General features: G+C 39.9%; 1 protein-coding gene across 1 annotated transcript in view; it reads left to right on the top strand.

The window, feature by feature from the left end:
• The first annotated feature begins 3,177 nt into the window (after positions 1–3,177).
• Positions 3,178–18,356, top strand: part of emc10 (ER membrane protein complex subunit 10) — a 44,415-nt gene continuing 29,236 nt past the window's right edge. The window contains exons 1-4 of the mRNA XM_043679655.1: positions 3,178–3,344; positions 10,696–10,762; positions 11,441–11,553; positions 14,485–14,583. Of these exons, the coding sequence (XP_043535590.1) occupies positions 3,264–3,344; positions 10,696–10,762; positions 11,441–11,553; positions 14,485–14,583 (360 nt within the window). The 5' untranslated portion in view covers positions 3,178–3,263. The remainder of the gene's footprint in view (positions 3,345–10,695; positions 10,763–11,440; positions 11,554–14,484; positions 14,584–18,356) is intronic.

The following is an 18,356-nucleotide window of genomic DNA, read 5'->3' as shown; positions in this document are numbered from 1 at the left end:
CAAGATTATTGGAGTAGAGGAGCACAGACATCTTACCATAACTGAATAGGATTTTGGTGACACTACATGGGCAGCATGGTGGCTCAGTGGTTAGTACTGCTGCCTCACAGCTGTAGGGACCTGAGTTTGATTCCACCCTTGGGTGAGCCTCTGTGTGGGGTTTGCACATTCTAACCATGTCTGTGTGGGTTACTCCCACAATCCAAGGATAAACAGATTAGGTAGATTGACCATGGTAAATTGCCCTGTAGAGTCATAGGGATGTGAAGGCTAGGTGCATTAGCCAAGGGAAATGCAGAGTTACAGCGTTAGGGTTGGTGCAGATTCAATGGGCTGATTGGCCTCTTTCTGCACAGTCGGGATTCTATGAAAATGAGATATTTGCACTAGAGGCAATACAGCAAAAGTTCACTAAATTTTACACTGGAATGAAAGAGGCTGAATAAATTGGATTTATATTCTCTAGAGTTTAGAAGAATGAGAGGCAGTCTCATTGCGATATACATTGAAGGAGATTTGCAAGATAGAGACTGAATGATGTTTCCATTGGTTGGAAAATTTCAAACACTGGCGGGAGGAAGGGGCACCTTAATAAACCTCTGGTTAGGTCTCAGCTACAGTATTATGCATAATTATGAAGGAAAAATGTTAAAACCTTAGAGTGTCATGGGAAAGGCTTACCAGAATGATACCATGGATGATAGACTTTGGTTAAGCAGAGAGATTGGAAAAATTGTACATGTACTCCTTTGAGCAGGAAAGGTTAAACATAAACTGAAACTATGGAATGGTTTTGATACAGCAAATAGGAAGAAATTTTTTTTCTGTCAAGTTGGTTGGAAACTAGAAGTTGTACATTTCAAATAATTAGCAAAAAATTACAAGGATAATGAAGAAAAACTGATTTGACACAGACAATTGTTAAGATTAGATTAGATTAGATTAGATTAGATTACAGTGTGGAAACAGGCCCTTCGGCCCAACAAGTCCACACCAACCCGCCGAAGCGAAACCCACCCATACCCCTACATTTACCCCTTACCTAACACTAGGGGCAATTTAGTATGGCCAATTCACCTGACCCTGCACATCTTTGGACTGTGGGAGGAAACCGGAGCACCCGGAGGAAACCCACGCAGATCTGAATGTACTTTTTAAAAAAGGTTGTGGGATCAGATTCACAAAAAGTTTCAAATGGCATACATTTTTAAGCTCTGATCTCCAGCATCTGCAGTCCTCACTTTCTCCTAGTTGATTATACTCATGAAGAGGTCTAAGTTGCACAATTATAGGAACAACTGGGGCACAGGACTAAATTTGACAGCAGTTGAAAGCATTGGGACAGGAATACGGTGCATGAACCTCATGTTCTGCAAAATTCCGTGTTCAATCTGGGGAGGAATATGGAGAAAGTGTAGAATGAATTGAGAAATCACATTAACTAATATATGCTATGCTTTGAACTAGGTATCTCTTACAAAAAAACTGCTTGGTACATTAAATGAAGATTGCTAAGAGACATACTGTGGAACCTTTTCGTCTTCAGTCTTCAGGACTGGAATGCAAGAAAACCAAAATTAGAATGAGAACAACAATTTATAAAGCATAAGAAGAGGATGCCGGTTGGTTGGACCACAACTGGCATGGCAATGCAGCAGGAACTGTTAATTGTCAATTTAAGTTAGCTGATTAAATTCAGAGGCTGATGGACACTGCAGGGGCTGGGATGAATCATCACCCCAGACAACATTATCTTGATTTAGTAAGTATCTTTTCCCTTACATATGTTCCATGAACCTTTAATTTGTATTTTTGTTATAGTGCCCCATCAAATACTGATGAACTCAAATTTGTTTCCTTTAAAAAGAGGAGACACTGAGGCTTTAATTGGTCAGGGCTTTGCAACGAGGAACGCAACATAGAATGGCAGTCACCACAACCCTTTTTCCTAAAGATGCCAGGTCTGGATAGATTTTCCTATAAAGAACATTGTAAAATCTACAGGTCGCAGATAAAGTCGTTGCCTTTTCCCTCGATTGGGCATTTCAAGACCAGGGGCCACATTTTTGAAGTGAGGAGAGTTGTGGTTCTGTTCGCTGAGCTGGGAATTTGTGTTGCAGACGTTTCATCCCCTGTCTAGGTGACATCCTCAGTGCTTGGGAGCTTCCTGTGAAGCGTTTCTGTGATCTTTCCTCCAGCATTTGTAGTGGTTTGAATCTGCCGCTTCCGGTTGTCAGTTGCAGCTGTCCGTTGCAGTGGCCGGTATATTGGGTCCAGGTCGATGTGCTTATTGATTGAATCTGTGGATGAGTGCCATGCCTTTAGGAATTCCCTGGCTGTTCTCTGTTTGGCTTGTCCTATAATAGTAGTGTTGTCCCAGTCGAATTCATGTTGCTTGTCATCTGCGTGTGTGGCTACTAAGGATAGCTGGTCGTGTCGTTTCGTGGCTAGTTGGTGTTCATGGATGCGGATCGTTAGCTGTCTTCCTGTTTGTCCTATGTAGTGTTTTGTGCAGTCCTTGCATGGGATTTTGTACACTACATTGGTTTTGCTCATGATGTAGTGTACAAAACCAATGTAATGTACAAAATCCCATGCAAAGACTGCACAAAACACTATATAGGACAAACAGGAAGACAGCTAACGATCCGCATCCACGAACATCAACTAGCCACGAAATGACACGACCAGCTATCCTTAGGATGTCACCTAGACAGGGGACGAAACGTCTGCAACACAAATTCCCAACTCGGCGAACAGAACCACACCACGAGCACCCGAGCTACAAATCTTTTCACAAAGTGAGGAGAGATTTAAAAAAAAGACTTGAGGGACTTTTTTCTACACAGTGGGTGGTTCGTGTGTGGAATTAACTTCATGAGGAAGTGGTGGATCTGAGTACTATTACAACGTTTAAAAGACATTTGGATAAATACACAAATAAGAAAGTTTGGAGGGACATGGGCCAGGAGCAGTATGTGAATATATACTGCTTCTAATACGGAATAGATTCCCTATTTTTTAAATAAAGAATTTTCGACAGGTTTTTTTGGTGTATCATGAACGAATATGATCAGCAAACATTATCCTCCACCAACCTGATATCAGCTTTCTCCGAGAGTACTCCAATATCCCTGCATGCATCACGGTACAGGGAGCCATGGACCTCCAGTATTCCATGATCCTCTACGGTCTAGGTCCTCCGTGTATCCCATTGTACATCGGGCCTGTAGTTTGTGGTACTCCGTAGTTTCACTGCGGCAATGAATTCGCCGTGGGTCGCGATGCTGACGTGCTTCCTGCTCTTTAATCTCTTCGGTGGTGGTCTCTGCAACTCTAGGAGGGTAAGGAGCGAACTGGCCAGGGGTTTGGAGCCGGAAAAAGAGTCCTGAGGCTGGAGGGGGTTAGAGCTGGTGGTGCGAGTTGTACAGGATCGAGAGGCCGTTAGGAATGGAACGTTTGGCTGCAGTTTGAATTGTGGCTGCGCGAGGGCCCAGAACAGGTGCACAACAAGGTGCCTGGCAACGGTCACAGCAGGGGCCTGGATGGCATGGTAACGGTCACAGCAGGGGTTGGGTGCCTGGCAACGGTCACAGCAGGGGCCTGGATGCCTGACAGCGGGTATAGTTGTGGCCTGCGATGGCATTGCAATAGCCACAACAAGGGCCTCAAATGGCATGACTGGGCACAATAAGGACCTGGTGCCTGGCTGCAGGCACAGCAATGGCCTGGGATGGCATGCCAGCAGGGACAGCAAGGGCTTGGTGCCTGGCAGCAGGTGCAACAAGGACCCTTGTGCCTGACAATGGGCACAGTAAGGGCCTGAGTGTCTGACAATGGGCACAGCAAGGGCCCAATTGCCTGAGGATGGGGTACAGACTGTTTTTTCAGTAGCAGGAATGTCTGGTGATGTTCTGTCTATATGGTGTGTTTGCCAACTGTATTGGCAATCATTTTATAATTCCATAAATGCCCCCAAATACAGTACTGCCGACAATTATAAGTTCACACAGATAATGGCCTAATTTTACTCCTATATTTTATGGTCTTAGTTTAATCACAAAATTCAATGAGATATTCAAAGTTATTCCAAATGTGTACTCAAAGAATTCTATTGGTTGATGGAATGATTAAGATAATTGTGACTGCCTTTGGATTGTGCAGTTATTCTGAAACTCTGCTTATGTATTTGATAACGTCATCAAAGCAAAAGCGTGACCATCCAAAAAGTATTCTAAAGTGAAGATTGCCCTTCTTGTGGGGGTTACTTTCTGAAAAACAGAAATGTTGAACTAATTGGAAAATAGTTCCTTTGTTATAATTTCCAAAGTTGTAACCTCAATGCAACAGCCATCCAATTATCTTACGTTTCCTTTGTTGCCAGAATCTAGAAAGCGCTTTCAACATGCCGGTTGCCAGAAGATTTTAGTTGAACAAAGCCCCTTTTTATTGATGAGTTGCATCTGCAGTAAAATTGGTTACAGCGTCTCTTAAGATGGCATTCTGTGCCTGTTAAGCAATGTACAGCACCTGCGTAGTTATATGGATATTGGAAATGAATTTTTGAATTACTTCCTACCAGAAAATATCCATTAAATTCTGGAACAGCATTTTTTACATACCATTGATCCATTTTATCTGTTTAGGTACTTGAAACTAATTGTAGATATTTTATCAATCCGTTCAGACATGTTACAGCAGGTTGGGAAGTGTGGCCTGAACCTAGACCTTATGGCCCACAGGTAGGGTTGCTACCACTGTGCCACAATGATGGTATGTAGGAATTGATATGAACACTGATAGGCAATACTGCAGATTTACAGCATCTGCAGTATTTTGCTTTTGTGTGGGAGTAGATAGGAATGGGAGAAGATTTGTACAGTTTTCCAGACTGGATACTTGACATCTTTGTCAGTTATGAGGAAGGATCTTTGGACCCAAAATGATAACTCTGATTTCTATCCACAGATGCTGCCAGACCAGTTGAGGTTTTTCAGCAGTTTCTGCTTTTGATTCTGATTTCCACAGTTCTTTCTGTTTTTATTTGACATCTTTGTTCACACTGGCTTGTGATCTTGGAATGAAAGCAAGAAATTTAAAGCTTTGCCACATTTACCATCATATATGAATTTATTTTAAAAACATTTTGTAAAAGATCTGACTCAAAAGTTCTGATTTGTATTTCTAGTTTGCTATGACCCTTTCAAGTTATGGCTATTTAAATTTAAAAATTGTAAGCATTGTGCCTTTGGCGTTTACCTTCCCATTTTTGATGAGCCCAAATCTGTGCTATTCATACTCGAGATTTCATAAAATGGCTGGTGGGTAGAACAAAACAGTGTCACCTTGTTTCTGTACAGGGTGTTCTTCCAAGAGGCAAGGGTACATCATGGAACTTGCAGCCAAAGAAAATAGTATTTAAATTGGAGAAATTGGTTTTTAGTTATGAAGAATTTTCCAAATTATGATGACTAATTCAATTATTCTGGGACCCAGTGTTGCTGGTACGTTTAAACAAAAATGTAACATTATTCAAATTTGTCAATATGACCACTGTCCGTTGAGCAGTGGCCTACATTCGGAATGTCTCATATCTCCACGCTGGGTCTGTACTGAATTAGACCTCTGTTGGAAATGTAAGTACACACATTTTCCCTTTATGGATCAAAGGCTGGAGTGGAGGTCAGCCATTGTTTATAGCTGAACTATTGGCATAATTTCACAATATGAAAATTCAAGTGCTGCACACTAAGTATTAACACATTACTGTTTTTAGACTTGTACTCCAGAATTTGCTGCAGTCTTAGCCAAGCTGTTGCAGTATAGGTGTAACACTAACATCTACTCAATAATGTGGAAATTTTCCCAGGTATGTCCTGTACTCAAAATGTAGCTCAGATCCAATACAGTTTGGCCAATTACTGCCCCATCAATGTACTCTCAGTCATCAAAGTGATGGATCAACAGAGCTAACAAACTGCACCTGCTCAGCAATAATCTGCTCATTGATGCTTAGTTTGGATTCCACTAGGACCACTTGGTTCCTGACTTCATTATGGCCTCACTTCAAACATAGACCAAAGAGCTAGATTTCAGAGGTGAGGTAAGAGTTGACAGTCCTTTACATCAAGGTTGAATTTGACTGATTTTGGCATCGAAGGAGCCCTAGCAAAATTGGGGTCAGTGGGAATCATGTGTACAACTCTCCGATGTTTGTAATCATACCTGGCACAAAAGAAGGTGGTTGTGGGAAGTTAGTTATTTCAGCCCCAGGACATCTCTAGAATAGTTTCTCCAGGTAGTATCCTAGGCCAAACTGTCATCAGCTGCTTCATCAAAGACCTCCCTTTTATCAGTGGGACAGAAGTGGGGATGTTCACTGATGGCTGCATAATGTTTAGCACCATTTGTGACTCCTCAAATGCTGAAACATATCCAGGCAATATCTAAGCTTGAATACTCAGCAGCTAACTCTTAATGGAATACTCCCCACTTGCTTGGATGAATGTAGCTCCAACTACACTCAAGCTTGGCATCATTCAGAATGAAGCAGACCACATGATTGGGATTACATCCACAAACATCCACTCCCTTTGCCAAGATGTTCAGCAGCAGTAGTGTACACTAACTACAAGATGCACTATATAAAGGTTCTTAGCACTCTCCAAACCGACTTCCATCTAAAAGAACAGGGGATGCAGATACATTGGAACACCACCATCTTGAAGATTCCATTCAAGCCACTCATCATCCTGACTTGAGAAGGTGGTGGTGAGGTGCCTTCTTTAATTGCTGTAGTCCAAGTTGTGCAGTGCTGTTAGGGAAAGACTTTTAAGAATTTAGCCAAATGGTGATAATGTTTCAAGTCATGCTGGTGAGTGGCTTGGAGGGGAAGCTGCTGACAGTGGTGTTGCCATGTATCTGTTGCCCTTATCCTTCTAGATGGTAGGGAAAACTGGTTTAGAAGGTGCTGCATATGGACACAAAGCACTTTAGTATCTGCGGATTCACAATTGGTGCTGAACATTATGCAATCATCAATGAGTGTGCGATTTCTAACTTTATGGAGGGATGGTTATTGATGAACCAGCTGCAGCCCCAATAACATTCAAGAAACTCTATACCATTCAGGACAAAGTAGCCGCTTGATTGGTACTCTATCCACCACTTTTGACATTCATTACCTTCACCACCATCACATAGTGGCAACAGTGTATACTGTCTACAATATAACTCACCAATGGTCTCTTGACAGCATCTTCCAAATCCAGGATCTCTACAGCCTAGAAGGGCAACTGAAGATGGTTACTCCTGGTACATGACCTCAATAACCACACTGTCTTCCTTTGTTTCAACTATGACTCCAAACAGTGGAGAACCTTCCTCCTGATTCCTATTAACTCCAGTTTTCCTTGGGCTCGATGGTGTAATTAGTCAAATGCTGTCGTAATGTCATCAAAGGCATTCACTTTTGTTTTTCACTCCAAACTGACTGAACAGTAGATGTGTGGACATCATGTGAAAACAAAATTGTGGCCAGCTGTAATATCCCGTATCACTAAATAGCCTGCAGACAGTCACAGCCTTGACTTATGTGTGAGGCATAACCACTAGGTTGCCAGAAGTTGGCTGTCACCTGTGTACCACCTCAGTTTTTTCGGGTGAAGAGAAATTTAGGTTAGGGTGATGAGAAGAGAAAACCAAAGTTCAAGTATTAATGTGGTGAGCAACACCTGTTTAGACATATCAGTAAGTGTTCTGTCTGCTTCTCAAATCTAATTCCATTTGTGTTTGATTGAATTGAACTATCCAGTTTCCAGATGGCTATCTTTTCATGTTATCTATCTCTTTGATAGCATGAACAGCAGCATTTCATTCCATGGGAAATGTGAGAAACCAATCAAGGCATGTTTAGCAATTGGCATGGCCTTGTCATAATTTCAGGCCCAGAACATAACCTGGCCTGAATCGCTGTGATGAGGATTTACGTTGAGATCTGAAACCCTGAACTTGATTAGTGCAGTGTCTAGGAATGCATCAGTGTTGGCATGGGGACGCACTGCTACAGAATAAAACTCATTCTTCGTTATTCTACAAGGGCACATAAAACAAGGAAAGATATTTGCATTCATATAGTCTCATTCATTGGCTTTATAGCCAGTGAAGTATTTTGTGTGGCCATTTGTTTTTAATACAGATAATGTACGGCCGATATAAAACTGAGGAGATTGATTTGAGGATCTCAAATCATGATCGGGCTGAACAGAGTAGAGAGGGAGAAGCTGTTCCTGTTGGTCAAAAGGAACAAGAGTGAGAGGATATAGATTTGAAATGTGTGTAAACGAAACATGGATAATGTGTGAAAAAACTTTTAATTCCGAGTAGTTAGGGTATAGAATGCACTGCCTAGAATTGTGATGGAGGCACGTTCAGGTGAGGCATTCAAGAGGGCATTGGATGGTTATTTGGATAGAAATGGTATGGGAAAATGATAGTAGATTGTCTGTAGATAACAGAGCTGGTGCAGACATGGTGGGCTGAATGGTCTCCTCTGCACTATTACAATTGTGATTGCACAGCAAGATTCCACAGCAATATGATAATGTGATTGAATGGTAACTATTGGCCAGGACACCAGGGAGAATTCGCCTGGTCTTCTTTGAAATTGTGGCCTCGTGATTAGCTGTCTGAGTTGGCTTCAAATTTAGCTTCTAACAGTGAAATGACAACAATGTGCAAATCTCCTGTCAGTTTTCCATTTTTAATCATTACCCTCACCTAGACGTGATCTCTGAAGCGGAATATTAATTGAAACTAACTGGAATGATTTTATCACAGATTATGAATAGTGCTTAAAAATAAGACACAAATAAAATGAGGTGTTGCATTTGCTCCCAGAAAAGCCGCAGATTTTTGCCTAAACTGTAGCATAATGTATACCATATGCAGTCACCCTGTGATTTACTACTAATGGTCCAATACATCTGCACTAATGACAGATATAATCTATTGTCGTGAATGTTGCTTGGTATTAATGAGGTTGGGTTATGCTCTGAAATCAGCAGAAATCTTTCAATTTTTCCAAAAATATTGTCTCCAAGGAGAAAAGTACCTTTGACTCTGAAGTACGGAACCTGTGGTGCATTTTGTAAATGTGAATAGTTGCCCAGACGCTCACTTTAAATTTGAGACATTAATATTTACAATGAAATAAAACTGCACTGTCTAATGCCTTCTTTAGCTTGATGGTAGGAAAATGTTTTAGGAATAATTGCTATTGGGTGTTGCTGTTGAATATTGGTGTGGTATGCTTGTGTGAAGCATTTAATTTATTAGATTAGCTGCTTTCATTACTGACATGAGTACTAATGTTACACAGCCCATTATAATTTCTCCATACATAAGCTTGGTTTGGGGAGAAACGTCTATAATTGTATTGCTGAATGACTATGACCACCCTGCATGTATTGCAAAAAAAAATCTATCTAACATTATAGAACACTGCAATCCTGCAAATAGTGTAATCTTTAAAGATTAAAGTGGAAGAGCAGTGCTGAAGTATGTCGAGGCTTCAGTTTCATATAGGTGCTTAAGCTGTGATTCAATGGTATCGTTCTTATCTCTGAGACAGACAAGAACAAAATCTGGAGCACAAAATCTAGAATAACACTAGCATCAGAGCGTGCTGCATTGTCAAAGATAATTGTCTCTTTGATGCTAAAATGAGAACCCAGTTGTCCCCTCTCACGATCCCCTCTGTGGCATCATGTTAAAGAAGAGCATGGAAGTTCTGGTCGGTATCAATTGCCAAAACAGGGGACTTCTCCTTGGTGCAATGGTTAATACTTAATCCTCGACCAACATGACTGAAAGCAGGTTATCTGTATTTTGTTTGTGGGAGCTTGTGAAAATTTGACCTCCATAGTTTTCCTACAGACGTTTATTTAATTAGCTGTAGAATTATTTAAGCTGTCAAGAGGTCATGGAAGATGTTCATAAAATCAGTCTTTCTTTCTTTAGCCCTGTGCAATAATTAATATGAAATGGTTTATTCTTTCCCCAATGGATCATTTGTTTCTTTTTTATTTTGCTGGTGGGGAGATATTTTAACTGAAAACAGCCAGTCTAGTTGCAATAATACAGGACACAAGGGTGCAGTATAATCGTGGTGAGATCGCATTTATCAGCGGTTACAGACAGAAATTAGAGGTTTTGCATTGTGTCTGTCTTTCGAAGTTCTCAGTCAATGTGTAATCCAGACTGAAAGCAAAATGTCATACGGTGGCCTCTTATCCACAGAGTCCATTTGTACCCTGCATCTGAACAGAAACATCAGGTCTCAGCATTTCATAAACTTCACTTTTCCACACTTTAAAGGTCAGAGTCAATTAAAATAGGATAAACCAAATTTGAATAATGTTATTGTGTGCTTTCAGAAGCCGTGCAGTTAGAGTTGAGGAAGGGTCACCGGACCTGAAACATTAACGCTGATTTCTCTTCACTGATGCTGCCAAACCTGCAGAGCTTTTCCAGCAATGTCTGTTTTTGTTTCTGTTGTTGGAGCTACTTGATCTCCCTGACTCATGCCTGGTCTGGTAGTGCTTGATGCTGTTTCTGAGCCCACCATGGTGAAATGATCAGACCTATATCACTGCAGTAATGCACAACCAGTAATTTCTAATCCTTCTCTTTCAGCCAGGAGATGTTCCAGACGCTGAAAGTATTGGATTCTCTGTGCCCCTCGAACACTCATTTGAATTTGGTAAGTCTGAAAAGTTGACAAAGAATTGATTTTCAAATGAGTATTGGATCTTGAATATCACAGTGGCTGTCCAAATGGAAATCTTGTTGATTTCTTTGTCCCAGTTGAAGAATGTACTAGAGGATCCTGCATCAAATTCCTTCCAATATCTGAAGGATTGATGAGTGTAGAATTAAGATAATTGGCAAAATGACCAAAGATAACTAAAAGAATATTGAAGCATGGAGTGGTCAAGATTTTGGATTGCATTGCCTGATAGAATGGTGGATTCAGAAGTACCCTTCAACTGAGAATTGGCTACATGTTTAAGAGAACCAAAAATTGCAGGGGTATCTGGAATGAACAGGATAGTTGTAGTGACAAGATTGCTTTTCAATGAACTGGTGTTGACACAATGGGTCGAAAACTTTCTTCTGTCCTGTGCCAATCGATAATTCTACTTACGGCTTGCTATGAATTAGCTGACCTCTATTATGAGAGAAGTCAGGTTGTTTTAATTTGCTTCCCAGCTCCTGGTTAATCAGGGAAATGTTGAAAAAGCATTCTTTCTACTTGTTATTGAGAATTTCTCTCCATTTTCGTCCAGTACAATTTCCTGAAATCATGCTTCCAGAAGTTAAGATACCTTTACATTGTGACCCATCAGAGAACAATAAAATATTTGTTTTATCATTGTAGATGACAGTGTTCAGTATAAAAAGAGGGGCTCATTCCAGTGGAGACCAGGCCGTGAAAGCACTCTCACTCTAACTCAGACACAACTGACAGAGGAGGAAAGGACAAAACTCCGGGTAAGTAGCATTTTCTTTTGTTCCTGGTTCACAGGTATAATTCTGAACACTTCTGAGTTAATAATCTTTTGATTTTTGTTCCCTTTTACCTAAGTTATCATTACTCGCACGCTAAGAACTAGTAGTTAGCCTTTAATAAAAGAAAATTGCTCTTCAAAAAATGTTAATGATTATCTATGGCATGCTATCTATGGATAATATATGATGAGGAGCCTATTACTAATTTTTAACTGTTGACCTTACCTGTCGTTTAAGGTTACTGCTCAGATTTAATCAGCCCTGAGCTCAGTTATTATGTAATAAGTAATAGATTGATTGTTTTCTTATCTTTGTAACTTTATTAAACTGTCTAAATTATTTTAAATGCAGAAAAATGTACAGTAGGAAATTTTAGGTTTCTTTTCCTATCTTGACTGTCATGAGGGAAAAAGTTGGGTAAAGCTGGTTTCACATCAGTTCCAGATTATTTTTGCTACCTACTGACACCTTTCTGGAAAGAATGCAATTTAGGTTTCAATTGAAGGCAAATCAACCACGCTGTAATCATGTAAATATTCCTAGGTTTTAGATTGTAGTTTAAGATTTAGTAAATCTGGTACTCTTAGAAACATTTTATGTTATGATTTGGAAAATATTTTGCAAGTGTTCCAGACAACATTACTTGTATTCTTAGAGGGTTTAAATGTTCGGAGTGTTCTATCCTAGAGGGTTCAGCCCTTGGGCGCATGCGGGACAGAGGTCTTGGGTTTTTGGTGTTTGAAGACAAGATGATTGTGAAGGAATGTAAAGTTGAGGTTAAAAATCAAGCATGGTCTTTAACTGCCGAAAGGGCATAGGTTTAGGGTGAGAGGGGAAAGATTTAAAAGGGACTTAAAGGGCAACCTTTTCATGCTTGTTTGGAATGATCTGCCAGAGGAAGTGGTGGTACAATTACAACATATAAAAGGCATCTAGATAGGTAAACGAGTAAGAAGGGTTTAGAGGGTTATGGGCCAAGTGCTAGAAAATGGGACTAGATTAATTTAAGATATCTGGTCGGCATGGATGAGTTGAACCGAAGGGTCTGTCTCCATGCTGTACATCTCTACCACTCTATAAATGCATTTTTAATTAGCAAAATATGTGTGTGATAAAGGCTTATGTTATATTAGCATTCGGGAATCTGGATTTCAAAGTAAAGGCAAAATAGACTTTGACTTATTTCTTTCAACAAAAGTCAGAAAGACATTTTGAACAGTGAGTCAAACATCCTTTTCCAAGAGAATATATGACTTGGCTAAATGATTAGATAAACTACCTGGGAAACAATGTTTTCTCTAACTTTTATTCCTGTGGTGCAAACATCTGAGGTCCGTTGACGACAGCAACTATCAGAAACATAAGCTATGCATTGGCACTCCGATCGTAAATGGTATTTCCCAACAGACGCATGACTTAGTGGGAACATTGCTGGAAGTTAATTGATGAAATGTTTAAAAAGTTGAAAGCTTTCTGACAGACAAATTGACCATACTCTGTTTTTAGTTAAGATGGGTAGTTTCATACTTGTAGAGTACAGACTTTCAAACCTGGAAGGAAGTCTTCAAACTGTTTTCGAGTAGCATTTTTTAAATAGACGGACTTTCTCAGGGTTCAGTTAAAAATCAATGAACAGGTTCTGTCTAAGCATTTTAAGAGGTGACAGTCATGAGGATAGTTGTATCTGACGATGTAAGGAAAAATGACAAAATAAAATACTTACAACCCTGTCACACGTCAATGTCGAAAGGGGGTTACTGGGAAAAGGGTTGAATTTTTCTTTTAGGTATTCATGTTGTAGTCTTTCTAAATTATCTTTTTTATACATTGTATTTTTTTTCTCTAATATACTTGTGTTCTTTTGTTGAATTGATATTGACAACCTCGTGTGAGTACGTTCAGTGACAGTCAACCACAGTAATTACATTTCAGAAATAAAACTTTTGATCTGTCAAGCCAGGTTTTGCTCTGAGATCTGACTTGTCCAGTATTACCATCAGCTGCAATCATAACACAAGGGAAAGAGGCCATTAATTTCTGTATTAATACATTTTTTTGAAAGAAGCCAACTTGTGCTATCACACACCCGCATTAGCAATCCCAAAACATTGATAAACTAAATGTTTAAAAGCCAGTAATCTACAATAATTAGAAGGACCTCCATTATAATGTAGTTGAAGAATTAATGGTTAATAACTGTTCATGAGTAAAGGGTGAATTTCGTAAATTATTTCTATTAATATTCTTGTACTAACTACTTGTGTTTAAAAGTGATGCGACCAACAAGCTGGGAGACAAAAACATATCCATAATTTTATCAGTTAAAACTACCCTTTAGTCTTGAAGCTACACACATGTAAATGAATCAAGGCCTGTCTTTGTAAGAGATCAGTCTGAAATGTCTCACTGCCTTATCTTTAAGGCAATTGACTCAAATAAAAAAGTAACAATTAAAGTGGTCAATACTTCAATATTGATTCCGAGGAGAAGGATTCCGAACAACATATTTTTGAGTACTCCAAGTATCCTGAGAAAGGTGAAGCATGATTCTTCCTCAGGTTAGGTCTTCAATCGATTCAAAAGTGGGCACAGTTAATTAGGATTTTCTGTCTGGGTTTTAGCGGTCTTCAGAGACTGTTAGATGAACCCTTTTCTGTTGGTGTGAAGATTAGAAGGATACAATTTTCTGCCCGAGTGCCGGAGCTTTGAGTTTGAAATCTGTCTTGTATTTCTGATAAGTATAACTTTTGTGTCATTTCTTTGTTACTTAAATAATACTTATTCCGATGAAGACACAATACCTGTAGAATTCAGAAAATTGTTTGTACCTTGGACACTTTAGATCAACTTTTCTTTAATCAAGATTCATTATCTGTCTTTCCATGATCTTTGCTTCTTTACCATTTCTGACAGGATATGGCTAATACTGATGGGCTGTACCGGATCAGGGTCCCAAGAAAACTGGGAAGCGAGAGCACTAATACAGATTACGTGTCGTCTTTTGTTCGAGTTGTAAGTACCAGAAAAAAAAAAGACACCCTGAAGATGTGCTTATAGGATTTTGTTTTAAGATATAGATTTGAATCTTTGGGGGGGCTTGTGTTGTGAACTCATGTTCCCTAAAGACCTTTTGTAAATTTGCCTCTACTAAATATCATCTTACCACATCATAACCACTCAATTATCCAAATCACAAGCTGGTCACTCAAAGCCATACCTTTACAGTTTCCATTTGTACCTTAGTTGCGAAACGTTAAGTAGGAAGGTATAAAAGAGCCTTTCTTTCTTACATGCCTTTGTGACAGTCCAATGAAAGATTATTTGACCCATGCTGTTGTGGTGCAAAAAGGGAGGATGAGGGGAAACTTGAACACTTAAGCAACAAGATGGGACTGATAATGCGGTATGGAGCTATGGTGATGAGTGACCAGGTTGCATCCGTGATTTGGATAATTGAGTGGTATGGTGCGATAAGATGATATTTAGTGGAGATAAGCCCTTTACCAGCAGAAAGCAAATATCAAAGAGTGAATTCACCCTCCTAGAGATTCAGGAAATTAAGGACTTAGAGAATTGGCAGAGTTGGAAACTTCAGTGGCTAGATTTTTATCTTGCAGTGATGGTGTCTTCACATCACGAAATGTTGAACTTCCTTTTTTCCAGAAAGGTAGACTCTTTTCATCTGCTTTCTCAGTCCTACACCATTTGTGTGGCCTTTTTGCAAATTTAAAGCATGCGTCTTCTGAGATTGAGAACCACAGGAAAATTGTATTTCATCCTGAACATAATTCTTGTGTGCTGGTGAGAGTTTTGGAAGTTGCGACCACTGAAGGAAGCCTGTTGAGTACTTGAGAACATTTTAAAAGTGTGTAAACAACTTTGAATGTCAATGTGGGTGGCACGGTGGCACAGTGGTTAGCACTGCTGCCTCACAGTGCCAGAGACCCGGGTTCAATTCCCACCTCAGGCGACTGACTGTGTGGAGTTTGCACATTCTCCCCGTGGGTTTCCTCCGGGTGCTCCGGTTTCCTCCCACAGTCCAAAGATGTGCAGGTCAGGTGAATTGGCCGTGCTAAATTGCCTGTAGTGTTAGGTAAGGGGTAAATGTAGGGGTATGGGTGGGTTGTGCTTCGGGGCGGTGTGGACTTGTTGGGCCGAAGGGCTTGTTTCCACACTGTAAGTAATCTAATCTAATCTAATAGTAAATGATCTGTTTTAATGTAGATATGCTTTTAATATAGTGAATCATCATAAGGATTTATCTTGCAAAGGCAAGTTGACTCTTATGTTGACCAGTATTTGTTTAAGTGTTATGGTACGTTATAGAATATTTATGAAAGATGAAATTGCATGATGTATAAAGCAATGTCTTGGTAGCATCTACTATCATATATCATGCTGTGAATAAATCAACTGACAGCTCTGGCTGTTCTTTCAAAAAAAATCGTTAAAAGATAAAAAAATCTCTGCATCTGCTCTCCTCCATTGATTGACAAGCACTCTACATTGAAGTGGAAATTAAATACCATTCTATTCTGTAGTTTCAGATAATGTAACTGGAAGTTTTTGTTATGACAGCAGTAGCGACCCTGAATGTTTGGCTGGACTTTACAAGTTAATATTCACTTCAACTTAACAGGTGGTAGAGGAAGCATCATAAAACCATTTTGGGAGCTGGACTGTTGTGTTGAAAAATTGAAGCAGACTTTCTAATTGTCCCATCTCAGAATCCACACTCTCTATGAATTCCATTGCGGCTTGCAGAATGGTCTATGAATGATTTCTTTACCAAACTACTAGAATGCCTCATCTGCATATTTGAGATTTTCTGTAATTTGGTAAAAAGATGATTCACAGACCATTTTGCAAGCTGCATTGGAATTGTATCTCAACAACTGTTGACAATATATTGATTAATGAGTTGGGTAATATAATAGTGAATCACATGTTCAAATTTGACAATGACCTAAAGAGATTTTAAAGGGACATTTTAAACCGTACAAGTAATTGCATAAAATTACAAATAAGATAAAGTGTAATAAATCTAGTAACCTGCTTTTGGATCTAAAACATATGGATTGGCGTAGTACTTAGGTAGTGAAAAACTCCAAAGAGTAGGGGGTCAAAAAATATGTAGGGATTATGTGTATATAAATTATTAAATGTCATGGAGCGGGGGTATGAAAACAGTCAAAATGAGAGTTGGGCTTTATATTTAGAAGTTTGGAAGAAAATTGGGTCATGGTTATGGCACATGAAATCCAGTTTAGACTACAGTTAGTTCCTTTATAACACGATGGTTGTGTTCTTCTGCAACCCTGCATTATAGAAAAATCACCCTTTAGAAACAGCGCTTAAAGTGTTGGTGATGTAATTGCACTAGAGCCAACGCTCATTTTAAAGGTTTCAGTTGTAGAAACCGTGTCCCAAATTTGTCAGTCGCGTTACAGCTTATTTGCATTAATGAAATGTGCAATATAGCAGAACGACCTGTACTTAGTTAACTGGGTATTGTGTTCAGTTATAGGCACCATCCCCTAGAAAGGATATTTTGGCCTTGGTGGGAGTGTAGTGTTGATTTATCAGAGTGATACCTGAACGCCATTGCAGGGAGAGATCACACCAACTACTGTGTACTCTCAGGAATTTGGAAGGTAAACAGATAATTTGAGGTTTGCAAGGAATTAAAGAGAAACAGTGAGCTGGAGAGAAACTGTTTCTCTTGTTTGAGAATCTAGGACTAGGGAACATAACCTAAAACTGAGCTTTCAGGAGTGGAGTTGTATTTGCAAAGAGTGGTCGATGTTTGGGATTCTTTTATGCAGATCTAGTTGATGTTCAGCATATTATTGATTTGAAATTTGAAAGTAGTAGATTTTTGTTAATGAAAAGCTATTAAGAAATATGGGGCAAAGGAGGGTCCCAGAATCAAACCTTGCTTGATAGATCGTACATTTACAATCTCTAAATAGTTGAGGGGGGTATGTGAAAAATTATGGAAAAAGTTAAAGGAAGGAAGACTCAACAGAGGTTATTAAGGTTTCCAGAACAAGTAACTGAACAGTAAGTATGGAAATGGTCATCACCTATCTTCAGGCACAGCAGTTGAGGTGACAACTGAGAAAGGGACAGTCAATGCAGGACTGAGGCTGTTGTGCTTAAAGGCACGCTGTACATGAAACAGGGTAAATGAGCTAATAACGCAGATTGAAATTAGCAATTATGATATTGTGGGTATAACATATGGCAGGAAGGGATCAGGACTGGGAACTAAATATCCAGGGATACATATCCTATTGAAAGGACAGGCAGAGGGACTGAGATTGCCTTGTTAGTAAGAACTGAAAATAAATTGATAGCAAGAAGTGCTATAGAGTTGGAAGGCATGAAACTGTTTGGGTGGTGTTATATAGGCCTGTTTTCATGCTGCAGACCTCTAGACCTTCGGCCCAACTTGCCTTTGCCACCCAGTTTTCACAATTAAACAAGTTCCATTTGTCTGTGTTTGGTCCATACTCCTCCACCTCATCACCTCAGGAGATCTCCCACCCACAGCTTCCAACCTCATAGTCCGGGAACCCCGCACTGCCCGGTTCTACCTCCTTCCCAAGATCCACAAGCCTGACCACCCTGGCCGACCCATTGTCTCAGCATGCTCCTGCCCCACTGAACTCATCTCTACCTACCTCGACACTGTCCTATCCCCCCTAGTCCAGGAACTCCCCACATACGTTCGAGACACCACCCACGCCCTCCACCTCCTCCAAGACTTCCGTTTCCCAGGC

Source organism: Chiloscyllium plagiosum, chromosome 39 (genome assembly GCF_004010195.1).
Source record: "Chiloscyllium plagiosum isolate BGI_BamShark_2017 chromosome 39, ASM401019v2, whole genome shotgun sequence".
NCBI classification, from domain to species: Eukaryota; Metazoa; Chordata; class Chondrichthyes; order Orectolobiformes; family Hemiscylliidae; genus Chiloscyllium; species Chiloscyllium plagiosum.
The sequence above is the reverse complement of the archived record's forward strand: the minus strand, read 5'-3'. Positions and strand labels throughout refer to the sequence as shown.